This window comes from Clinocottus analis, unplaced genomic scaffold, assembly GCF_023055335.1.
Source record: "Clinocottus analis isolate CAN_PGR_092001 unplaced genomic scaffold, fCliAna1.0.p SCAF_27, whole genome shotgun sequence".
Taxonomy (NCBI): domain Eukaryota; kingdom Metazoa; phylum Chordata; class Actinopteri; order Perciformes; family Cottidae; genus Clinocottus; species Clinocottus analis.
In genome coordinates, this window is record NW_027176009.1 from 4,133,549 (window position 1) to 4,158,515 (window position 24,967).

General features: G+C 41.7%; 3 protein-coding genes across 4 annotated transcripts; all 3 read right to left on the reverse strand.

Annotated features, from left to right (window-relative positions):
• Positions 1–1,254: 1,254 nt before the first annotated feature.
• pcyt2 (phosphate cytidylyltransferase 2, ethanolamine) lies at positions 1,255–9,194 on the reverse strand. The gene is made up of 12 exons (XM_068592590.1): positions 8,887–9,194; positions 6,546–6,634; positions 5,261–5,422; positions 5,009–5,160; positions 4,548–4,589; positions 4,277–4,415; positions 4,098–4,180; positions 3,872–3,949; positions 3,297–3,362; positions 2,456–2,521; positions 2,010–2,098; positions 1,255–1,926 (listed from the first exon to the last, which is right to left on the reverse strand). The coding sequence occupies exons 1-12, from the start codon at positions 9,012–9,014 to the stop codon at positions 1,818–1,820; spliced, it is 1,203 nt and encodes a 400-aa protein (XP_068448691.1). The 5' UTR covers positions 9,015–9,194; the 3' UTR covers positions 1,255–1,817.
• A 901-nt stretch (positions 9,195–10,095) lies between these two features.
• On the reverse strand, positions 10,096–14,402 carry sirt7 (sirtuin 7). The gene is made up of 10 exons (XM_068592428.1): positions 14,258–14,402; positions 13,962–14,099; positions 13,415–13,519; positions 13,273–13,343; positions 13,098–13,170; positions 12,903–13,001; positions 12,544–12,780; positions 12,277–12,357; positions 12,059–12,165; positions 10,096–11,716 (listed from the first exon to the last, which is right to left on the reverse strand). Exons 1-10 carry the CDS (start codon positions 14,360–14,362, stop codon positions 11,500–11,502), a joined length of 1,233 nt encoding a protein of 410 aa, XP_068448529.1. The 5' UTR covers positions 14,363–14,402; the 3' UTR covers positions 10,096–11,499.
• Positions 14,403–14,591: 189 nt separating this feature from the next.
• cp110 (centriolar coiled-coil protein 110) lies at positions 14,592–23,989 on the reverse strand. 2 transcript variants are annotated; one of them, XM_068592588.1, is made up of 10 exons: positions 23,515–23,989; positions 22,862–22,987; positions 19,907–22,511; positions 19,435–19,562; positions 17,670–17,771; positions 17,144–17,260; positions 16,950–17,051; positions 16,666–16,782; positions 16,199–16,281; positions 14,592–15,768 (listed from the first exon to the last, which is right to left on the reverse strand). In XM_068592588.1, the coding sequence occupies exons 1-10, from the start codon at positions 23,644–23,646 to the stop codon at positions 15,618–15,620; spliced, it is 3,663 nt and encodes a 1,220-aa protein (XP_068448689.1). In that variant the 5' UTR covers positions 23,647–23,989; the 3' UTR covers positions 14,592–15,617. The 2 variants fall into 2 exon arrangements, with proteins under 2 accessions (XP_068448689.1, XP_068448690.1); XM_068592589.1 differs by lacking the exon at positions 17,670–17,771.
• Positions 23,990–24,967: the final 978 nt, after the last annotated feature.

A 24,967-nucleotide genomic window follows, 5' to 3' on the forward strand; every position in this document is an offset into this window, starting at 1 on the left:
TTCTCGTCCCTTAAAGAGTCTGATTCTTTATCTTGGGACGGCTTTCAGTTTTGGAGCCACTTAACTTGAGCTATCCTCGCCAAAATATTCAAATTTCTCTCTCACAGTCATTTCTCTCATAGGTCTTGCATGTCCAAACCCTCATTTGTTGATCCTAATGAAAATAAAAGAATAATGCACAAACTACTACCACTCTACTCTAGTGGTTGTCAAATTAGTTTCCTCTGGGCCCTTCGGGAGGCCCTGATGTGAAATAAACGTTCACTAAAAAGCAGAGCGGTGTAAAAACACATTAAAACAAGTGAGATCTTGATGTGTCTGTATCTGTAAGTTGCTCAGCTGAGTGAGGATCCTTCCTGCAGAAGCCCCTTCGGCACGCTCGGGCCGGAGGATTAAAGGCTCTTTGTTTGTAATGAGGTGACAGTTTGCACTTTTTGTTCAAATCTGAGAGCGGCGTGAATGAGACGGGGCCGACGGGATTTAGCCGTCTCTGAGCGGCTGTGGCCTCATTTCACAGACTCAGTGAACTGTGACTATGAGCTGACCCAACAAAGATCTCATCAGGCTGCACATGACGCTGGAAAACAGACATCAGATGACCCATTGCAATAATACCCATTTATTTATTAAAAGGGAGGTTTACATGTTGCAATATAGTGATTGAAAGGTTGTGAAAATTACCTTCTACTGTTTAGTAACTTTTACTAACTAAATGTATCCATTCCATAGACCAACTTTAAAAATCACACAGAGTATCGCACCTTTTATAATTCATCTCAGAGCAATTTGCTCGATACAACAAGAAAAGCCATCAACGAATGTTTGCAAGTGGCAGTTTGACTGTGATACTGAGTCCCATGTTAATTAAGTTATTAATTCTCCTGTAAAGGAGACGAAAAGAGGACGTACTAGTTTTTTAAAAACACACTTGATAGTAGACTGAGGAGCGACTTCACCAACAGCTGCAGAGACACAGTTTAGACTTTTTGGTACAAATCACAGCCCTTAAATTAGTTATAGCTTTAGGAATGAGGCACGACATTACTGTTGTTTACAGCGCAAACACTCATTCACCTCCCTCTCACACACTCACACTCTCATACTCTCACACTCTCTCTCACACACACTCAGGCTCGGTGCAAAATCTGGGAATTAAAATCCACATTTAAAAAAAAACAACTATTCCACAGATCACTTTACATACTAATAATTATGTTTGTCCAGAATGGAGAAAAACAAAGCGACTTTTAGAAATAAAATTAAATCCGTTATTCACAGTGTATTGAAAAAATAGACCACATTCAATGTTACCGATGACACTTCCTAAAGTATAATATGGTTTAAAATCTAAAAACACAACTGACAATGTCATGAACATTTCAAGTTATGGCTTATCACTAAAGGAACATACAAATTTGAGAACAGGATCGCATAGTGTGTGATTTCACGGACAGAAACACTAGAAGACAGAAGATATCGTTAAAAAGTTCACTGTGGATGACAGGAGTTTTAAAAGGGACTTTGCAGGATAAAACATAGGATGAGTTTGGATTCTTTGTGTTCTTATGACGGCAGATCTAATAACTTAGGCTGGAGCAGTCTTTATGGATAAAGGCTGAGAGAAGCTAAGCCAGCGGTGTGTACTAAATATGTAAAGCAGAATTCTGCATCCAGAGGACAAGTGAAGACCGACTGCACCCCCTCCTCCGCGAGCCAGGTCCATTATGGCCGTCCGCCTGGGTCAGTTCGGTCCACCCTCTTAAAGCTGTGTGTACCAGGACGAGTAAATCAGACACAGAACCAGGTCTGAGGTCTCACTAGTGAGCGACCTGCGCTCCACCTTCACTCTGCTCCTTCTTCTTCATCGCCTCGATCACCGCCATCTCCTTGGCCTCCTTCTTCTGATTCCTGGCTTCAAACTGCAGCCTGGGAACATGCGAGGTGATTCAACTTGAGAAAAAAACATGCTAAATAAGTGGCATTAAAGTTAAGAATGGGGAGTCGCTGACCTGTTTTCAATGATCCTCTGGACAATGTCATCAGTGGTGAGGTTGTTCCCACTATCGATGGACCTGAATATCCCCCTCTTCTTTGGCTCCTGAGGGCAGAACACAAATAGTTGTCAAACCAACACAAAGTTCACTGTTAATGATGGCTTGTATCAGGGACCATGTTTTCCAGTTGTTCAAGACAGCTATAGCCTCCTATCAAGGTTCAATACCCCTATTGTAAATCAGACCAAACAAGAACATCTGCCACGTAATGTGAATGTAATTTAACCTCAAATTACTTTGTGGTATCTTATTCGTCTGTATACTCGTCTGCTTATTGATCAGTGTATAAGACTGTGGGCCAACAGTATATTTTAACTCAATGCAAAAATATATGTTTTGCATTTATAATATAAATGCAAACCAACTGCAGTGGTTTCTGCATTTTGTTTCCCTGTACTCACAGCGTAGGGGTCTGACGTATCTTTGTCTGGGATCACCTCCGTCTTGCCATGACACACCAGGTCAACCTGCACAGTTACACAAACACACCTGTTTGAACCAGCCAACATGTGCAGAGAGCTAACAGAGCCCGTCACTGGAGAGCTCCTGGATGGAACATGCTGCTCGGGCTTTCTCACACTAACCATGCAGCTCCTTTTTTAGTTATAGTCACACATTACTCATCTGGACTAGTCTAGACTAGAAGGGGCACTTTAGGGAGCGACAGTATGCAAGTAGTGTATAACTTATAAGAAATGAGCAATTTAGGCAAACGTGGAGCAGCACCTATTTTTCTCAGCTTTTCTAACTGTGGATCACTATATTTGAAGAAAAACGACAGTTTGATATATCCTCTAACTGAGTGGTAGGATCCTTCCAGAAAAATATGATGATATGACTTATTAATTACCGAAAAGGTATTTGACAGATCTAAATGCATTCAAATTGATGTTTATCTTCTGGTATTTTCAATGTTCACAAGGGGGCGCCACATGGTTCAATATGGGCCTTTGGTAATTTACAATGTACAATGTTTTAAATGCAGCAACCACACAGGGATCTATAGTTCTGTTGAATACTGTCAAAGGCATTGAGCCATCTTTGATCATCTGTATTTCATTTAATTCTATCTCAACTTTGGGCTGAAACTAGTTTTAAATCAAAGTTAGTGCGATTTAAGACCCTGTGGTAACTTCACTTTCAGTTTTCAAACTGAAGGAAGCATTCTGGTTAAATAACAATGAAAGTAAATAAAATAACAAAATGCATGATCAGACGTAAAGTCACACAAAGGCAACTCACCTTAAAATGATCCAGCAGGTCTTTGCCCACTGCATAGGGAGCACCGATCACCACCTCGGACACATACTACAGAGAGACAGGGCAGAGGATAGCAAGATATAAGACAGACTCAGGAGTTTATTTTTTTGAGGATTAAACCTTTGATGAATGTCTCACATTAGTTAGTGCAGTTATTTTAAATGTAAAAGTAAACCTGACGAGCACCTTTCGGATACAACCCAGCTCAAGGGTGAAGGTGTTTTTACAGTTTGCTGCTTCAATTCTGGTAAAATGAGTACCTCGTCATCAGGCATTGAGTAAAACTGATGGCAGAGCAATTTACAGGTTTTAGGAATGTGTAACATGTTTGTTTTGTGTAATGTTCTCATAAATTGGTCTAACTTCAAAACAAACATACGCAGCGCAGATGGGGCTGCAGATTATTTGTTTTAGACTGAAAGCAGGAATGGAGGGAAGAGAGCCAAGTTCAGCCTGCAGCTGTGAGTATACAGACTCGAAGTACATCCCACTGTATTGAACATGTAGAGGTGTGTGTGTGTGTGTGTGTGTGTGTGTGTGTGTGTGCGCGCACCCACCCGACAGGCCAGGACACTCAGCGTCCTCTCATGGATGTTCATGATTGGATAATTCTTCCCCTTGTACCGATTCACTTCCTAAAGAGAATGAATCAGTTACTTTACTTTTTCACCTTTTAGATATCGAGACATCTCACTTGACTCTAAAGGACAGGACTTGACACAGAAGGGAGCGGTTCATTTTGATTGCTGCGATGTGTGTGTGTGTGTGTTTCTTTTATTGCACCTGATCAAAGTGCAGACCCACGATGACATAGGGCCTCTCCGCCTGCTTATAGACCATCTCTAAGAAGTCAACATGACCAATGTCTGCAAGGAATTAGTGGTCAAGGCAACAACCACAACATGTAGCACAGATAACACAATCAGAACTCAAGTCTGGTTATTTCTGCACAATGAGGATACGGAAGAGGTCAAATGCCCCGGCCACGTAGATGATAGTGTCTCCAGCCTGAGGCTCCTTTCCTGAGGCAAACTGGATAATCTTCTGGGATGTCTGTAGGAACTGCGACACTCCTGTCCATGGACTGTGGCCTTTAGGACCCTTGATTACAACAAGACTTGTGTTTCACTGGAAAAATGTACACAATGCTCGATGGTGTCTACAGATATAATTTATAATCAGGATTTATTTACATGACGAGGTTTGACTAAAATAAGATTCCGTTCCACTCACTTTTCCAAAATTGTCTGTATGCTGCTGGTAATCTGGATTATCCTGCAGAAATTATTAGAGAGGAAAAAAAGGAAATGAACACCAAAACAAACAAACCAACCGTAACTCATACACTAAATCATGAGTGCTCCAGCATATAGCCACTGAAGGGGGATTTATAGTTGTGTTACAGTGTTGTTACAAAGCTGACACACAGCCACCGTAGTTGACCTGTACCCCTTTTATAAATGTAACCACACGTTAGGAATAGCACTAGAAGTACACAAATAGGTCGCCATAGACTGTCTGTCTCATAAAATAAATGTAAAAATGTGGGTAATATAATCTAATTAAAGACAAATATGTCCTGATAGCATAGGATCCATCAGCCATGTGTTGCTGTGGTTCCATCAGTGGGTGAAATCCCAAACTGAGCAGCAAGTAAAAACCTTTGGTGTTAGTACAGACGCAGCTTGACTCACCATGTTGCTGTGATGGGTTTTGGTCATGAGAAGCATTCGTCCCACCAGGTCAGTGGTGGAGACACCCTGTGTGCGTCTACATTCCCGGTAGCGGCCTTCACGCTTCACCTCCTCATACGTGTCCTTACCATCCACCGTCAGCGTGATGTCATCTGGTGAAACATAAACTTCACTGAGTCAGACTCGTCCACAGAAATGATACAAGACCCTTCTTGTGTATTAAGGACAGGAAACGGGCCCTCAGCCGCTCACCCCCGTGCACGCAGAAGTCACAGTTGTACTTGTCCAGAGTCTCCAGTGTGGTGACGTACGGTGCTCCTTCTATCATCTCGTCCACCCACTTGATGGCCCGCACCATCTTGTAGCGTTCTTCCTGAGTGAAGACTGGAGGACCTTTGTGCTTGGAAATCTCAGCTTTAAGAAAGAATGAGAGGTAATCTATTATTAATTATTGGCATATTAACTTACATCTGTATTGAGTCTGACTGACTGCTTTGCTACAATGCAGAAGCTCTTCTCTCTGCATATCTGTTGTTTTTTTGTCACTTCTGCTACTTGGCTCAAACTACAACACATTTAGGAAATGTTTCTTTTACAACTAATTCAGTGGGACGATAACCGGGTTGCAATAATTCACGTGAACTCCCCTCTGCTACCCGTAACACCAATGCGACCTATTGAGTAAGTTAGGGGACTACTGACAATTGTTGCACTATGCAAAGACTATAAAACACTACAAATGTTTTCCTGACTCGCACGAAGGATGTTTGCACTGGTCAAATAAAAAAATTAAAAACGGTAGACCAGCTGAATTCCGATGGTGACAAACAAGTCTCCAGGTTCATTGTGAAATGTACAAAGCAACACTTTGCATTTGTAATTTTATACAGAGAAATGCCATCTAGTCCTTTTGCCAAACATCATTGCCAAAATTGGAACAAGTGGAAAAAAAGGCAAGCCAAATAAGGTAAATATTATGTTATTTAAAATGAAGGTGGTGGTTATCATTTCCAACAGGTCTTCCATTACTTTGTATCACATACGCAGCTCGCTTACAAATATGTAAATATGCATCTAACATACTTTACTGTGGTACTTGTACTTTTCTTTAGTGCTCCTCAATACATACCATTAAATGCAGATCCTCCCTCAGGTATTCAAGACTTATAGACAGTGCCAATAACATTTTATTTACTCTTTACATTATCCTTTGTTTTATTTTTTAAATTCTGAATTCTCTATTTCCTGTTTGCCTTGTCTTCTTGTCTAATGTTAATGTGCATATCTTGATTAAAAAAAAACACCTATACTTGGCTGTGTATTAGAGTTTGTAGTGTAATGACTACATTATAAAAGGTGACTTTAGAATTATCATGTAATTTACACCTGGCTGCTGTTCAGCTTCCTAAAAGTAACCACAAGTCTCACACTGCCTATGAAACTTGGAAGTAATTACAGAAATTGTCGAGCCCCAGAGAGTTGATGACAAAAAGCTTATATAGACATATCCATATCAGAATGTGCACGACAGTCTCACCATCTGTATGCACTCCGACTATGAGGTAATCTCCCATGGCTTTGGCCTGTCGAAGCTGGTTGGAGTGACCGTAGTGAACCATGTCATAACTGGAGACAGAAAGAAGAGATGACCACACCATGAGCATGGAAAACAAAATCAACTGGAAGTGCTCAAACAAAGCATAACAGAGGACAAAACACACACACACACACACACACACGCACACGCACACGCACACACAGTTATAACCTTTTTCACAGCTTCACTGCCTTTTAAATCCCACTTGGTTTGTTCATCTATTTTTAAAGTGACCTTGCAAAATCCTTTGCTTGAAAACATGCTCTTTAAATCAACACAAGCCTTTGAATATAATAAAATAATAAAATGTGCATAAGCCTAAAATGTGGTAATATTTATTTGTTTTCTGCCATTAGGTAACTTGTAAAGTTACTGGCTTGCCTTTTAATAAAAGGAAGATGTGGGAGTTCTCCTTCATAGTTTCAGCTACGGGTTCATATTACACATCTACATGTGTGCTAATTTTAAATATGTCAAATAACAGTTGACTATAATGAATTCCATATCTGTAGGCCATTCCCAATAGATTGCACCTCCTCTATAACTGTACTTCAAGTGGAGTACCTCTCCTCTTTAATGACATTAACGCAAGCTGCTAGTTGGAATTCCCTGAACAATAATCCCCAACCTCCTTCAGCTCACCTGATCAGGATCAGTGAGACAGTTTGCTCCCAGTTGATAATATCTTTTCTTCAGAGTGATATAAGCAGAAAGGTGTTTGATCGACATTCCAGTTCCTCGCTTGGTTGACATCTGCAAGTGTTTTTTCTAAATAAATATTTGCAGATGGACCGACTATGAGTTACTCTGCTTCCCCTGAACCCAACAACTGGTCAAAACGGCTTATTGGGATTTTTGACACTTAACTGCAAAAAGGAATAGCAAAATGAATAGCCACATAATAAATCATATTTCCCTCATTAGCACCTCTTTCTCTCCCTCGTCTCATATTATTTCATCTGTTGTTAAGTATATACTTTCTCTTAATACGTCTCCTTCAAACCCCCCAGGAACAGGGAACCCCTTCTCACTTTCCCAGCCAGCGACTTTTACGTCACACTGTACGACATGTTCCCTATGCCAGTTATTTATAACCACACACAAGAAGGGCCATATCAAACTAGCTATCAGCAACACGCTGACTTCTTTGTGCAGTGTTTGAGTCCAGGTCAGAATTTATGCATCGCAAATATGGAGTCCATAGTCTTCTCCGCAGCAGCTAAATTGCATGAGGCGTGATGGTCTTTGACAGCAAGAATTAAAATAACAAATAATTATGGTTGTCTGACTCATGAGTTGTCTCTAAGTGTCACAACCAACTCTCAGATGTGTGAAGGAGGAACAGACAGAAAATAAATAATTGCTCTTGAGAAACGCACAGATTATTTACCAGTACCTATTTTAAGTATTTACTCAACTCACCAGGCATCAAACTATTAACACTGCAAAGACGTTACGTGAGGTACTCTTTGGAGGTATTAACAGCAGACTCAGACTGTCGCAGACAGTGTTAGAGAGCAGAGTAAGAATAAATAATCTGCAGATGGCAGACATTATTTGGACGTTTTAACCATTTTCACAAGGGATACTTCAAAAAGCAGAGAAAAAACATATTTCATCTGAATCAGCTGGAGGACTTGTGGGTGTGTTTACAACAGGCATCTTTAAAATGTAACGTGAAAGACAACATCGCTCCGCATGTCCTTTCTTTGGGTCCTGTCTAACCTTTACAGCCACAGTTTCAGAGCCGTATGAGGAGTTTCATACACAAACACATTTCAGAAGATTATTTATAACCTCAGTCTTACTTTGAGGACTGAGAGTGCCTTGCGCCCAGTTTACCACATGCCAATGTACCATGAAAACAAAGTCCCGTTGGCAGCCGGTGTGTTTTAATAAGTTATTGAACCGGAGGTCTTTCCAACTTAACTGAACTTACTACAGGAGCATTAACGAGTTACCGGTAGATTTTCTTAATAAAAACACGTAATAACGTCACGGTATTTGTTTAAAGTTGGACTAGCATATATTGGAAAACGATAAAAGCTATTTGAATGACAAAAGAACAACAAGTCATTTTTGGGAGATCGTAACGTTAATTACACAGTTAGAATGCAACAGTTTAACTGTCACCTGCTAACGTACACGGCTAGCTAGCATTAGCATGCCGCCGCCACCATTGGCCCCTGCGTGTTGGCTGAGGACCGCGTAGAGGACAACAAACTGGATGGAGAATTTGATGACCCAGGGCAGTAGGTCAAGGGCTTGCACAGAGACTCACCAGCCGTCACACCACAGCCGGACGACGCGCTTCCTATTCTCCGGGCTGCACCCCGAGGAGCCACTCGGCTGAGTCCGACCCGCGTCGTCGCGCTGCTCGCCGGTTGAGTGGTGACCGTTTTTCATCATTTCGAAAGGTTCAGATGACTCGGTGGTGGTATTTGTACAAAACGTAGAGGACGTTTCAAAGTATTGGACTCCGGTTACTCCCAGGGTCCTCTCAAAGGACGTATTTCCTCCGCCTCGGGGTTTAGACGCATACAGTAACACCACCCGGCCAACGCCTCCAACACTACGTCACATGGGACGCTGACGCTCAGATTGTGTAATCACTCCTGTCACGTGATCAGATACAACAAACTCATTATAGGAATTATTTTTGTGGATCGCAACTAAGTGCATTTGTTTTACTCAGACACTATACTAATGTACATTTTTAGGCACTTACGTTTCCTGGTTCTATATCACGTTACTTCAATTATTGGACGTCTCTGATAAATAAAGCGACAAAGTTCAACGGCCATTGGGAAGTTCACGAAGACTAGTGGTTATTGAGTTTCTATTTGTAATGGTTTTATGGTTGTAGTGTGTGGTCTTTGGCTTGCATTGCAGCTCTCGCAGCCGAAGGCACACAGCATGGAGCGGAACTGTCATTTTGCTATTTCATTTTGCTGTCATCCTGCTATTTTGGACAGATCCTCGTTTTTGTTGAACTCTTAATCGGGTCAATCATTTCATCATGAACGCTTTATGTCTCGAAAAGCAGTCATAGTACTTTTTTGTTGTTGTTTGGAGTTGCATTTTGCTCGATAAGAAAGCACACACACGCACACCATTATGTACAGAGGGGTGGAGGATGAACGTAGAAGTCACACAGCTTGAGGAAAGAAACTGTGAGTCTGTTTGTACAGCAGCTGACATGATACTGTTGAATCTCTTGCCAGAGAGATTCAACAGGAGAACAGGCTGTGAATCTTCACCGATACCACTGATGTTCTGGGCTTTCTTCACCAGGTTGAAAAGGTGGGATGACCATGCCTGGTTCTTTTTTTAGTTATACAGCCGATAACAATAGTGTCATCTGCAAACATACAAGTGTAAAAACTATGCGTCTTCCATTTCCGAGATATCATTTCACAAGTCACCCAGTCTGTATTATTAATTTTAATGGAATACAAACATTGTCTGGCAAACCCAGTACACTAGCACAACAACAAAAATCAAAATCGAACTGCTGATAAAAGGTCAGAGGTGGAGGTAGAGTCAAATCTGTGTACTACAATAGTATTACTGATTTTAAGTCACTAGTTAAATCAAAGGCCAGTACAAGCAACTTGCATATGATCGAGACACAAATTAAGAAAACGTCTCACAAGCATAGCATTTTTTCTTTCTACAAAAACAACAACATCAAGAAGTCCTCACGTCCAGTTTTACCACTGGTTCGCGTGGTATGCTAAACAAGCTCACGGTTGCTATACTGGCCTTTAATAATTACTGAAATTACACATACAGGATGAGATTATTTATAACACTGGATCTCCCAGTTTCCAATCACAGCACTTAACATGACACAAACTAATGATAATTTAAGTAAAAAAAAATACGGCTTTCCTTCTCATATTTTTGGAGACAAACATGACAGAAGCATCGTCTGCATGAAAGTTAAGATAAAAATGTAAACAAATTCAACAACTTCAGTAAACCAAAATTCAATAATAGCTGTATTACTTGACCTGCAAACCTGAGTATGGACGACAGCTGATATGAGGGGTGACTGAGTTCAGGAAATAATTTACGTAATTCAAAATAACTTTAAATAAACAATACAAATAAACCTTTTTAAATGTTAAAACAAAGAGGTACATTCAACAATGAAAGTTGTAAATATATTTGACTATAAGTAACAATAATAATTAAAAAAAGATTTAACATCTATTGAAATCTCTTCTCAGTATAAGCTGTGGCAGCACCAAAATAATCGTTTTTGAGTAAACATAACCACCAAGTCACTTGTGTTCCACTGACTGATATATCTTTTACTGACCATATACAGTCACTTTAACTATAGAGACCAGTATTTTAATGTCCATTTACATCTAGCTCATGCTCAAACCAGCGGCACGCTGGACTTATTAAAACTTAATCCTGTAAAAAAAAAATACAAGTTTGTAAACATACTGACCATACAGAGAGTCCTCAGAAAAAAAATATAAGGCTGCAGAAGTGGTTTCAAACCCTTCCTTCAACATCTGTGAGGAAAACACATTGTCACTTTTTGAGCCTACAGGTTGTCGGAATAATTTTATGTATTGGCACTCTGACTCTGGACTGGGATAATACCTAGTGCTATTAACACGGCATAACCAAAGTTACTTAAGCTCGAGCTGGTACGAAACACAATGTTGTGTAAAATATGTTCATGGTGCAAAGTGCCATTTCCAAATGGCAAATAATCAAACTTAGGTTTCCATTCACACGGTCACATATGCACTGCATGCGACCAACCAATACAAATGCACAGAACAGCACTCAAAAGTTCATCTCGTCCTCATTATGGCACTGCAATTAGACATACTTAACCACATTGAAGGAGTCTGTAAAGTTCCCATGATTACGCAGCTTTTTTCTTCTTCTTCCTTCCTTTGCGATATCCTCGTCCAAACCAGCCACCCTGCACAGCTGAGGCTTCTTCTGCCTGCTCTCCAAATCCAGGTAAGCATGGGCAGGAGGCAGGAGGCCCATCAAGGGACGCTATGACCTCACGAGTGTGGCTGTTGACCTCTTCTTGCATCAGAGCTGTGACTAGACTGAAGATGGGGTCCCCTGCCCTGATGATGAGACCGAATGAAGGAAACTGAGCTTGGAGTCAAAATGTTGAACTAATCTATATATTTTTTTGTGAGAGTGTGAAATGGGGGTATTCCAAACTCCAAGTATTGTGTAAGGCTTGAATGGTACATTAGAAATTTGTGCCTGACCCTTTTTCCTTTTACTAGTATCTGTGAAAGAAGCCTCGCAGGTTTGTATCCTTTGCTAAGAGAATAGCGTATTCAAATGATCTTAGTATAATTTTATAATGAATCAATAATACATCAAATCTGTAATAATAATAATAATAAAGTAATTATGTGTATACTGGGTGTAATTATTTCATTACAAAAGGTCCTTACCGGTCATACACAGGAATCTGAATGTGCAGTTCTTCCATAAGGAGGCTCATGACATCATCACACTTGCCATGAATCTTTAGCACAGCTAGATCATCTTTTGGCGTCCACTGGAACAAAAGTACAGCCACAAAAACAGCAACTGAGCAGCCAGCACTTAATTAGCATCTTATTCAAATTCACTTACATCTTATTCACCTAAAATGTCAAACTACGTGTACCTGGAGGTTGACAATGTAGAGTTTAGGCCTTTTGCTGGCTGGTCTGTTCATGCACCATAGACAGGCGTATTTCTTCAACACCTGGACAAGCGGGAAACAGCACAAGAGAGTAAAGACGCCACAAGCTAAATAATTGACACAATTAATGTATCTAAATTACATTCTTATCAACCTGATGAAGACAAGACTGACAATGCATTTCCACAAACTTTTTTCAGTTTGCCAAATGCAAATGCATACAGACACACTGTGGTTTATAAAACCTACCTTAAGACTGGAGCCTAAGCAGAGGATAACATCCGCCATTTCTGCCGCTTCTGCAGCTCCCTTCCAGTTGAGCGGTTGCTCAAGGGTCCCACGTTCACCGAAGTGCACGATGGTGTCTTTGAGGTCACCACTACAGTGGCTGCACTTGCGGCCGGTACCGTGGCGATGCAGCGACGTCCGCTCCGTCACGTCGAATAAACGGACATACTCCTTGACCGGGGAACAGGATGTACACACCTGATGACGGAATGGAGAAAAACTTAATTTCAGAGTGCGTAACAAGCCGATTACAACAGCTGTGTGCGAGTCTGCGACTGTAAAAGATTAAGGCTGAATGGCCGTGGATGGCCGTGTCTCACCTCGATAAACATGTTTCCATGAAGCTCAGACAGGGCATGTCTGGGTAGACCGCTACGCAAGTGAAGCCCATCACAGTTTTGAGAAACAACATGCTTTACCTTTAAAGAAACACACACAAAAGTATAGTAAACCAGCATGTGTGACTACCAAAGGAACACCGACCAGAACAAGTCATTCATCTAGGGCTCACATACCAGCTTTTCCTTATGAAGCATTCTAATGCACATGTGCGTGAGGGTCGGTTCAGCTTTACTCAGGTCAGATGAACTGTTTGTATAGAGAAACAAATAATAAATAGCACTTGGAGTTTGGTTCACCTTAACAAAAAACGGAGCCTAAATCCAACAGTGCCGCGACTACATATCTCACCTGATGGCCCGGCCTTTCTGCAGCTGTGTCCACACACCATTGGGGCCTCTGTAGTCTGGGATAGAAGCTGCCTGAAAGGAAAGACATCATCAGTCCTGTGAAAGTTTTAAAAAGAAAACTGAAGCTGCAGAGTTTGGCGTACCGTACTGATACCGGCTCCGGTGTATACCACCAAGTGTTTTGCTTGTTCGACTGCCACAGCCAGCTGCTTGACTTTGCTCTTCAGCTCATCCGCATCATCATACACCTGCAAATAATACAGGAACAACGGATGTTTTCAGGTTAAAACAACAAACGCATCTGTTGGTTTTTCTGATCCTGATTTGTTCACTTGCTCATACACAGACAAAACACATATATGATTAAACCACCTCTTACACCCCAAACCTGAAAGATGGGTCCTGTATTATCATTTAACCCTGAGGCCTTGCTTTGTGTCATATTTAAAGTTGACTACCAGTTTAATAGGAGTGTCAACATACATTTCTACAACCTAAGTAGCGTACATAGACATGGTTAGAGCAGGTCATTGGGGGACACAGTGGTTTAGCAAACAGTTCAAGAGAATCCACTGAAATAACCCTGTCTTTAATCATGTGACCAGGAAGTGGCGACTTGGTTCACTCGTTCAGGTGCCACCGAGCCAGCTGGCTGAACACCTCACAGCCATTGGGGCGTGACAGTCTCACCTCCTCCTGCTTCCTTTTGAGAGCATTTCTGCGGACTTGTCTCTTGCAGAGCTCCTCCACGGTTTCTCTGTGCAGCAGCAACACAGCGGCCTCCTCCTCCGACCGCTCGGCCTCCGGCTTCTTCAGGGCTCGTCCAACCTTCAGTGAACGGGACAGACGCACCTGATCAGACTCATGCTAAGAGCCACGGAGTTCACTGTATGCACACAGTGAAGAGCTGCTACTTCAGCCGGCTAGCTCGACACAGCCAGCTAGCTGGGGAAACGGGCTGCACATGCGTTGTCGCCTCGTCTTACCAGTCTTAAGAGCTTCCTCTCGCTTTCTCGTTCAAGTATTTTGGCCTTTTCTAACGCTTTCCTCTCCGTCCGCGAAGGAGCCCCGGTGTCTGCCTCCTCTTCCATCCCGTGTGAAGTCAGCTGAGAGATTGCTATCGATTCAAAACATTGCACATTGCGCCAGAGACCAACGACAGACCTTGCGGTGGTTGTCCGCGTAAAGCTGAGGACACACGGGCGGCAGCGACCCCTGCTGCTCGGAGTCTGTGACGGTTTTACGTTTTGGCTTTCACAAACTTCAGAGCAACTTCGAAGCGTTAGGAAACATTTATTACCAACCACATACAAATAAATAACATACAAAAGAGGTACAACGTCTCAAAAAATTAAAATTGTAAGGTTTTACATGTGATCCCAAGACACTAGGACAAGTATTTAAGGCAGCACACTTGCTCTAAGATCTGAAGCTGCATATTAACATTTCTGTAAAAGTGAGCTCACTGTCCCACAACTAAAATGTGTAAATTTCCCATAAACAGAGTTAACGTGTGCCCATATAACTGGAAATGGTCTGTTTTTGCTGGCAATGAACGAGGCACATCAATTTCAGGCAACGGCCCAATTAAATGTTGAAGTCCACCCTCAAGGTAGAGTTTTAACATCAGACAAATGGAAAAACACTCACAGTTGAACAACCTAATTAACAGACACTTTTCACAGAAGTCATTTTGCGGTGTAATTAATAATTGTAATCATAGCTGCATTTCAGTAGTTGGTTTGGTCTCAGTGTCTTGATATTGAGCCTGCTGGCTCATGGCTATGGTGATCTTCATGCTAACTTCTCAACTCGTCACCATACAAAACAAAACATCGTCAATGTTAAAACCCTGATCGCAGGCTGCATGTCTACAAGTCTACAAGGTGTGTACAGTTAGCCAAAGAGCAGTCCTTACTTAATACATTAATATCCAAATAGTATGGAGGCACCATTAGTGTTATTCATCACATCTTTCCCTCTGTTGACTCATCTGCATAATGTCCACTGTGAGTCATCTGAACATTAGTAAACTGAAAAATACTGGAAGCAAACTTGACCTGTTACTGACAGAGCAGCTGTATTGATATTTTATTCCAATCTGAGCATCCACTCAATGTGAAACCTCTCCTTTCTGGAAAAGAGGAGCTGTCGTCACTTTATTCCACCCTGGTTGTAGAGTATAAATAATATCACAGCGCACCAGATAAGTAATACGAAAATATATTCGTAAGCAACTGGAATCGCTTGGTGTCAAATTTGGAATCTCTCAAATGATTAGTATGATATTTAGGTATTCGCAAGAGACCTTATTAATAGTTCTCACTGGGGCCAATTAAGAAAGGGTCATCGGGGTCTGGAGGAATAGGTGCTTTTGGGGACCCTCTGAGGATTTGCTCTGAACTGTCCTCGTTTGGTTTCAGGCGGCTGTGCGACAGTATTGTGTCCGGTCCTTGTCACAACTCCCGTGTGCCTTTCTGCTGCCTTTTTCTGGATCCTGCAGAACAGTGAACGTTAGCCACTGACAAAAATACTGCTTATTAAAAAAGTAAAAGATTTGCAATTCATGAAAAGATTTGAGCTGAATAGTGGTTTTGAAAGGTGGCTGCAACTCCCCAGGAAACCCTGAAACACGTTTGATCAAATAATTACAAAAATCTAGTCATAAATCAACTTGGAATTCCAATTTGAAATATTTTTTATAGGTTTCATACTGTAATGAGATCTGGAGCTCACGTTAGTACAAACTTTAAACTAAAGCTAAAAGATGTTTCAAGATAAACACATCAGGGTAAAGGCGCTGGTTTGAGCTCCAAATCTGCGGAGATTCCTTCATCCCGTATTGTTAGAAGAATTTACTGTCCTGATGAATGCACATGCACATACTTGATCTGTGCCGAGATCTAAGGAAAGCAGTGAAAACTCACATAATTCCTCTCTTTCTCTCCAGTGATTTTTGTGTTGCAGTTGACAGAGAACTCTTTCCTCTGAGGTGGCCTGTGTGCCCAGTCTAGACAAGTACATACACACAAGAAAAACACACACTGGATTAGTCTTTGCTCTACCCACAATGTGTATCAAAAGAAAGGAAGTAAGGAAGTATACATTTAAACAGAAAAGAATCAACATTTCAGTCCTCTGTGCCTACTTTAACAAATGAGATCAACACCATACGAACTGCACTGGAAAAAATAAAGCAACAACGCAGACTCATCACAATGGTGTGGACAGGACTAAATCAAAGTGATATTCTGAATTTGAATAATTACACCTGGATCAGAGCAGCTATTATTAAATAATGATATGTCTGTGTTGTGTTTGGCTCCTTCAATATATATTTGTTCTTCAGCTCTCTCACTCACACTCGTGGGCACACACGCGCACACGCACACACCTGTCGTCTGAGCTCTCTCTCCTTGACCAGCTCTCTGTCCCAGCTGATCAGCTGCATCCTCTCTCCGGCTGAGAGGCTGAAGAAGATGTCATAGACCTCATAACGTGCAGCGCGCAGCTGGATGGGAAAACAATTACAGAGCAGACGATGGCTTGAATGAATGAGTGTAATTATAGTATATGTGGTGGTAAGTGCAAATGGAGGGAGTAATTGCTCATTTGGCAGTGAAGCAGAGAAGAGGAGAAAGGTTAACAGATGTTTACAACACGTGTTTGCTTTAATACCTGCAGAGAGACTCTCTCCTGTAATAAAAGATCCTGTCTGCTAGAAAACTCCCCTCTGCCAGGGCTCTGCCGCTGGAGGGCCAACAGGAACTGATTTGTGTCCTAAATGCCCAAAACACACATAGTTTTTATTTGTATACAAACTGTTTTTGTTCATTCTATGAGACAGACATGAGACCGCTGTCTCTACTCACCCTGATGGTGCGCACCAGCTGTGCCACTCTCTCGGTCTTCAGCAGCCTGCGAGCCAGAAAACCTTTCACAGCTGCTAACAGCAGGGGGCGGTAGAGTTCTGAGAGTGCGCTGGAAGGCTGAGGAAGAGCAAAGAACGAGTGATGAGAGGGGTAAATAATGAGGACCAGAGGGGAACTGAGAGGAGAATGCTAATTCCATCAATGACAACCAATTAATTTCCCACGCAGATTCTCAAGGTCTTTTGGTTGGCATCTGTTTAGCCCATCAATGAAAGTGGATCATTGTAATTGGGAATAATAAGCGGAATGATAATGTTTCACTTGTTGATTCAAAAGATGTTGCATTCAAGGGACATGTTAGTTGAACAACCTAATTCTAACCACCATATGAGAGGGCAATAACAGATGAGAAGGGTAATTGATAAGAATTACGACATCAAGGTGGAAGTATTTGTTTCACCGAGTGTGTCAGCTGACTGCTGATGAATAAAACAAAAAATGTTGTCAACAAAAGTGATATTGATACCTGAGAGACGGTAGAAGAGGTCAACATGTCCTCAAAATGTGAGCTTGACATGGAGCAAGAAAAGGACACGCTCTGGAGGTGGCGGTAACGCACTGCTAATACCTGAGAGAGAGAGAGAGACAGGAGAAAGATACATGAGAGTGGAGGGAAGGAACAGGGGGATAAGTGTGTGTGTGTGTGTGTGTGTGTGTGTGTGTGTGTGTGTGTGTGTGTTTAGGCACGCATGTGTGCATTTGGGAGAAAGGCAAGGTTGGAAAATATTGAATTGGATAGGACAGCAGATGAGGCAGGAGGAAGAAATTAATTGGGGGTAGAGAGAAAGAGGCAGAAGGGGAGAGATGGGGCACAGAGGCAGAAGGGATGAGATGAGGAGGAGGAGAGGGATGACGGGGATGATGAGACAGGAGAGATAGAGGAAATTAATACAGCCAGAGAGTAAAAGCGACGTTAGAGGAGGTATGAGACGAAACAAAGAGGGGGATGTGAGGAGACGGAAAAAAGAGAAGGGGAAGGGACCATTAGTGGTGGCACTCAACGGGACGATCTGGCACTTAACCACAGACGCTCATGAATTAAACAAATTATCCTTCCCCTTTCTGTGTCAATTCCCTCAGTCCCCTCCTCCCTCTACCAGAGAGTCCAGCCAGCACGCTCTCTCATCACATCACAAATGACGGAAGGACAGAGGGGAGTTGAAAAGAAGTCTTTTTTTATTAAAGAGTTATGTTAATTATATTGTTGTTAAGGATACAGGAATTAAAGAGAGACTGACTGTGATTAATAGGGCAAGGACACTGGCCAAGAACAAAAACAGACACAAGCTGCAGAAACAAGAACTAGGTGCCAGAGAACAGCAGGCGTCCTTGAAGTCTCTCACACACACACACGCACACACACACACGCGCACACACACACGCACACGCACCCACACACACACACACACACACACACACACACACACACACACACACACCCTCTTAGGGATGTAATGAAACATTTATGGAAGAATCCCTGTGTGTGGTTTTTTTTTTACTGGGGAGAGTCTGAAGGTCTCTTGTAATGAGCAGGATTCTGTAGTCTGCCCACGACCCCGGTCTCCAGAAGCACGCTCTAACAGGTAGGGTGACAACGGGTGTGTGTGTGTGTGTATGTGTGTGTGTGTCCACATATGGAGCAGTGCCAGAGTCTTTCAAGGGTCTGCTTCTCGTTTCTAAAGAGCATTTAGGGTCAATGTTATATCTCAGCTTAGTGAATCGGTTAGCCTGTTGAAAACACTTTTTTTTCTTACGGGTGACTTTGGGCGGAGTCAAACACCTTGGGAGAGTGAATTATGGTAGCCTTTACAGTCATTACGTGGTGCTAGATCTGTACAGCAATAGGTGATGCAAGTTAATGAAAGAAACGGGCCAATAGGATGGAGGAAGTATCAATACGACTTTGTTTGAACCATGTTTGAAATAAATTAGTTAAAAATAAATGTCTGGTTGTTAGAAACATGTCAATTCACATTTTCTCATTTGTGGTTTCTTCATTGCCTTTTTGACCCTTAAGGAAAGGGAAACATTAGCATGACTTTTCAAGAAATAACTTTTTTTTTTAAAAAGGGAACAAAGCTGGCAATATTCTATTTTTCTTTTGACTAAATACTCACCCATAATTGAAATTATAATTAAAATATACAACAAAGCATTCTTGCCACCTATTAAGCGACATGTTTGTGGTCAACCGACTGGTTGTTTAATGTCCTAATGTACTTCTATCTCACCTGCAGTAGCTCTTCTTGTTGTCTCCTGTGCTCATCTTGCAGGGCTCTGACCTGAGCAGCGTGGACCTGTTTCAGTTCTTCCTGCTTGTCTCCTTGACTGTCATGGCCTCTGTTCCACGGCACAGCAGCTGACGGCAATATATGTGTAACACGTGGTCACATAATGTGTAAATAAAGACAAAAGAAAAATCTCGACAAATACAGCAGAGTGTCCGAGGGGCAAGGGTTATGCTGGGTTTGTTTGATATTCATTTATTTATATATCTATTTCATCTTTTCTATTTTTAGCGCTATAATAACAGCTCTATAGTGCACACCTAACCTACATTAGGCCTACAACAAAGAATATACAAATTGACTTTTAGCTCCGAATATACTATAATTATTATATATCTGGATCAGTCGTGAATCACAATAACATCCCTGTTTTGTCGATGCGTTCTCTCTTCATATTATCATCCTGGTACCTTACCTCTGGGTGGGCTGGAGCTGGGTCTGACCACAGAGCCTACTCCTCCGCTCGCATCTGCACTCCTGTCCCGTGTCTCCTCCGTCATGTGCATGAGCAGTCTCCGTTTGACCTTGGATGCCCCCCCCTGACCCTCACCCTCACTCTCTGGTGTCAGATGTTTCTCCTGAACAAGATGACCTTTTGGGCCCATGTCGGATGCTGACCCTTCGAGGAGCCACAGACCAGACGGTGCATTCACGTCATACGACTGGTTGAGAGATGGCGATTGGGTAGAGTCATGACCTTCTCCAGCTGTCTCAGTCCTGCTTTCCACTGGACGGTTACTGGTATCCGAAAGCACCGCAACGTTACGTGGAGCCGCGGTTGAGGATGGAGCATTTCTGAATACATCAGGAATTCGCAGCTGCTGTGTTACAGAGAGGATGCATTTAGCTGAAGGCTTTCTACTGCCACCATGCTGTCCATAACTCTTTGTAAGTCCTTCTCCACATGTACCCTGCTCCGTTCCTCTGTCTGTGGCTAAAGTTTTGACTAGCCTCAGCTTGCTTACATTACCTGCCTCGGTTTCTTTTACTTGCATTATGAGAGGAACATCGTCTGTCTCACATCGGCTCAGTTCAGATCCTGTATCTTCCTGCATTTTGTTAAAACTGTTTGATGATAGTCTTCTCTTCCACTCTTCGTACCTTTTGTCTTGTTCTGCATCGTTGCTATCATCATCATCATCCCTCACTTCGACCGCGCAATAGTCACAATCCCTTCGACAAGACTGCTCGATGCCTTTAAAACTTAACTTACTTTGAGTGTCGCTCTCAGTTTCGTGATTCTCCAAGTTGTCTGTCAGTGTGGACTCCAGATCTGAGATCAGTACTTTTAGACCGGACAGATTGGACTCGAGCTGATCTATGTGCTGTGAATTCTTGGCTGAACCGCTCATTAGGTCACCTTCAACTATAAGATTCACAGTGGGAGGAACTGCTGTGGGACTATTGTTACAGCCTAGATTAACTTCTTCAGCATTGTGGTCTTCAATCAAACTAGTCTTGACAAAATCTTTCTTCAAGGTCTTGGCCCCATTCAGAGATTCTCCATCTTGGAAACTTCCTTTGCTCTTGCGGTGCACAGGACTGCGACAGAAATTAAGGGCTGGGATACTGTGATATTTCCCAACACCATTATAACAAGCTGCGGGGGAGGTAGTCAGGTAAAAGGCTTCCTGAACAGGCGAGGTCTCTGTCAATTTGGGTTGTTGAAGGACGGTGCTGATTTGTAAGAGCTCTGTTATGACCTCTTGTGAAATGTTCAGCTTATTATTTTTGAAGATCGTTTCCTCCTCAACCGTAATCATTTCCTTAGTATGCCCATCTTCTGGTAAATGTGTGCTCTCAGATTTAAAGTTGGACTTTTCCCCGAAAAACTCACACTCAATCATCCTCTCATTTTCCCAAGATTTCTTTGGTGACGTTTCCAAAGACGGGATAAAAGTGCCTCTTCTCTCTTTAGTTTTCTTCCCTTCTTTGGTCATGGTCCTTTTGTCAGGGAACTCGTCATTCTCCTTATCAGAGAGGCTCTGCTCCTCCGCCCTTGTCTGTTCTTGGGTCCTCTCCTGAATTCTAGTGTTTTTGGCTTGGTTCCGAAGCGTCCGCTGGCGCCGCCGATACTCCTGAGATTTTTTTAGCAAGGCCTGGAGGCTCAGACGATAAGGCTCCTCAGATGGATTTTCTTCGTCTCCATGGTCGTCCGCTGGCTCTGATTCTGTGGAGTCATGCTGAATATGCAACTCTGGTGTTGGACTGTGATGAGTGCTTAATGTCTGTGACAGCTCTAGATTGTCTGTAAGGCCACTGTTTTGTAATGATGAGACTGAGTCATCAATTATGTCGACATTATGATCTTTGTTAACGTCCAGTAATGTGAAGGGAAAGTTATCTCCGCCCTCTGTGCTGTCCAGATGACTGCTTTCAGAATTCTCTACTGGTGAAAGGTAACATATGACTGAATTCTCCTGCGGCAAGGTGCAACAAATGTCTTGTACAGCTACTAAGTTATGACAAAAGGATGACTCCAGTCCACTTCTTTCCAATTCCTCTCCATCTATGGGTGGGTAGTTAATAATATCTGGCATCTTGGCGATTGTGTTTGAGGTGTTGTGAAGGAAAAAGCATTCCTTTTTATTATTATTATTATAAGCGTCCTCTAAGGAGCCAAAGCCATGGCTCTCTCTCTCTGCACCAATCCTTTCAGAGACACTGGTGGTGTTCTCAACATTCTCGTAGGTCACATAACCAGAGGATACAGACTGGTGGATTGGAGGTGATCCCTGCTCGCTGTAATGTTGGTCAATAAGGCACCCTTCCTGGCAACTTTGCTGAGGTGTCAAATTTGAGGCAAAAAAGACACTATTTGTAGTTGATGTAAACGGAGTAAGAGAAACATCCTCTTTTTCTTTCCTTCCTGGTGGTGATGAGAGCAAATGACTATCTGTTGTTCGTATGAATGAATTGCTCTGTGGCACAGCTCCATCAATGGTGTTATGGGAATATGACGATGTTGTGTTAATCTCAGACTCTAGAAGCAACTCTTCTAGTGTTGGCGTCTTCCTTAGCTGCAATTCATGAGAGGAAACAATTACGCTTAGTGACAATAATTACTATAGCAACTTATCGTACATGACTTATCATTTTTGGTGACCTCGACATTGCCTAATGTGCTACGCATGTTTGTTTTATAATTGTAGCCAACATTCTAGCCGAACATGATGAAATGAGTTTTCCCTAATATCATGAGATCAGAGAAAATGAGTTTTCTAATTTTAAAAAAATGAACAGGCATGATAAAATATGACATGAAAGAAAATGATGTCTAATGATGACAAGAAATAGTGTATGTTTGTATATACCTAAGTATTCTAAACACAAAACATGAGGATAGCTGAACAGTCAGGACTTTTATTACCTGAACACGGTGTAGGATAGTTTGAACGTAGGCCATTCGTGAGCCATCCTTTAACTTGTTCTGGTCGGCAGCTCTCTGCGCTGCTTCTCTGTGTCGCTGCATCTTCTCTTTCTGCCTCTCTGAGAGCTGTTATCATCGGAAAGCAGACATGAAGTGTCAAGCACGTGAAGATTATTTTCAATTATCGATCATGCTGTTCTTTATTTTTTTAGATTAACAATCACTTGTTTAGTCTAAATGTCTAGAAATAGTGAAAACTGTCCATCACAAATTCCCAGAGCCCCCATTTCAGGTGATAGCTTGTTTGGACCAACCATTACTCAAAAATCAAAATAATGTCATAATACCTTTACAATAATATAGACAATATTCATTTAAAAAGCTGGACAAGCTTGTGACATGTTGCTTGATAACTTATATGAACAATGAATACTTAAAAAAAAATAGGAAACCTATATTAATAAATATTTATCAGTTCTTTAATATTGTAAGATGTGTTCCAGTCCTCAGAGTAAGTTACTAGTAGTTAGTCTTATCTGACATACAAAACTATGACAACGTGCTAGTGTTCAGGCAATAATAGTGTATTAGCTCGTATTAAAACCCCCAATCATGTTCATTCGAACATACATATCGTAAACCTAAGGCCGTACCAGAGGAGGAAGGATGGCTCGTCCATAGAAGCGGATCAGAGAAGATGCAGGTGGAAGTGCGCTGTGTTCCTCCTCCTCACTGTTCCTCAGATGGGCGAGCCGATGCTGCACAAACGTGTCGTAGTCCTCCATCAAATTGCAACAGGATGCGGCAGGTAGTCAAGAGTTGAAGGACTAACTAACCTTAATATAGTCACGGTATCCTGATTGAATAATGTTCGCTAACGTTAGCTGTTCAGCTGTAACCCTCAACAAGCTAGCTAGCTAACGGTGTAACTTGTTAGCTGTTTTGTATGGTTACCAGACGAAACACAGTAGAGTAATAGCTAAGTCCAGTTAAAGAAAAGCGCAGCGAAATTAGAGAGTTACTTGTGATAAAAATGGCAAAATAAATGAAGTCTCGCGAGCTACTAAACAAAAACAACCCTCAGCAGGATGGCTGCGTGTTTACATGTTTGCCGCCTCTCCTCCCGGAGCAACGGACAGGTTGGAAATCACCAAAGCGCTCTGAAAACCCGGAGTGGATTCACAGTAAGGATTTGGATTGGCCAAATTAAACAACAAATATACCAATTAAAACACAACACACGACTTCAACTCACAAACACTCAAATCATATAGACCTAAAAAAATAAAACGTGCTTCTGTGTTTCTATTATATTGCTGCGAAGCTTGTTATAAAAATCATTAAAACTGCGCCGCGCTCCATGTTTTCACAGGAACCAGAACCGTTGAGGACGAAGGGAGCCGGCGATAACGTGATACTGCCCCCTATCGGCGTGAATGGCTAAACACACGCGCGGCCTTTATACTGTACAATAGCGCTGAAGATTTCAAAAGAAGTATGCAGTTCAAATTGTGTAGTACATTTCAGCGTCATTGCCTATTGGCACCTCACAAATTGTATGTTAAAATAATGAATCATTCCTTATTTAACATATGTCCATTCCACGTTATCTTAATCATTAAAAATATTCCCTTTCAAATGATTTGTTTTGTCATACATCATACATCAGTCATTTAGCAGCATTTGTTTTAAATCAGACCAAGTTATGGTTTATGGTGTCTATCTCAGAATTGTGGCACACACTTAAAAAGATGAATACTGTACTGCAATCTGAAATAAATAGATTACAGACAATATGTCTTGGATAGGTCCATTTTTTAATACAACAGGACAGACTTGAAGTCTTGAGTGTTAGATCAGTGTAGTCTGGCTGTAAAACGGCTGTCAGCGGTAGATTATTAATTATATTCATTCTTTATTATTTTTTTTAAATTTATAGGAATGAGGAGACTTTTTGTCAAACATTTTCTGATTAATCGAATATGACCGATTAAAATCTGTATGACTTATAACAGAAGTTTATTCATCCATTGTATCCGGATTTAGTAAACAAGATACATGTGCAACATCAACAACATATTTTCATTGTTCCAATTTCTTTTATGA

Excerpts from the sequence above, each read along its gene's own strand:
- pcyt2 (XM_068592590.1), bottom strand. The coding sequence starts at position 9,014 with ATGATGAAAAACGGTCACCACTCAACCGGCGAGCAGCGCGACGACGCG. Across the intron at positions 5,161-5,260 it reads TGACTTCTGCGTGCACGGGG|ATGACATCACGCTGACGGTG; the intron begins GTGAGCGGCTGA and ends ATGTTTCACCAG. Across the intron at positions 2,522-3,296 it reads ACCTGCTGGATCATTTTAAG|GTTGACCTGGTGTGTCATGG; the intron begins GTGAGTTGCCTT and ends GTAACTGTGCAG.
- sirt7 (XM_068592428.1), bottom strand. The coding sequence starts at position 14,362 with ATGGAAGAGGAGGCAGACACCGGGGCTCCTTCGCGGACGGAGAGGAAA. Across the intron at positions 13,344-13,414 it reads CCGGAGCCGGTATCAGTACG|GCAGCTTCTATCCCAGACTA; the intron begins GTACGCCAAACT and ends CTTTCCTTTCAG. Across the intron at positions 13,171-13,272 it reads CAGAAAGGCCGGGCCATCAG|TTCATCTGACCTGAGTAAAG; the intron begins GTGAGATATGTA and ends CTATACAAACAG.
- cp110 (XM_068592588.1), bottom strand. The coding sequence starts at position 23,646 with ATGGAGGACTACGACACGTTTGTGCAGCATCGGCTCGCCCATCTGAGG. Across the intron at positions 19,563-19,906 it reads CAGCTCCAGCCCACCCAGAG|CTGCTGTGCCGTGGAACAGA; the intron begins GTAAGGTACCAG and ends TATTGCCGTCAG. Across the intron at positions 16,783-16,949 it reads AGGAGAGAGTCTCTCTGCAG|CTGCGCGCTGCACGTTATGA; the intron begins GTATTAAAGCAA and ends TTTCCCATCCAG.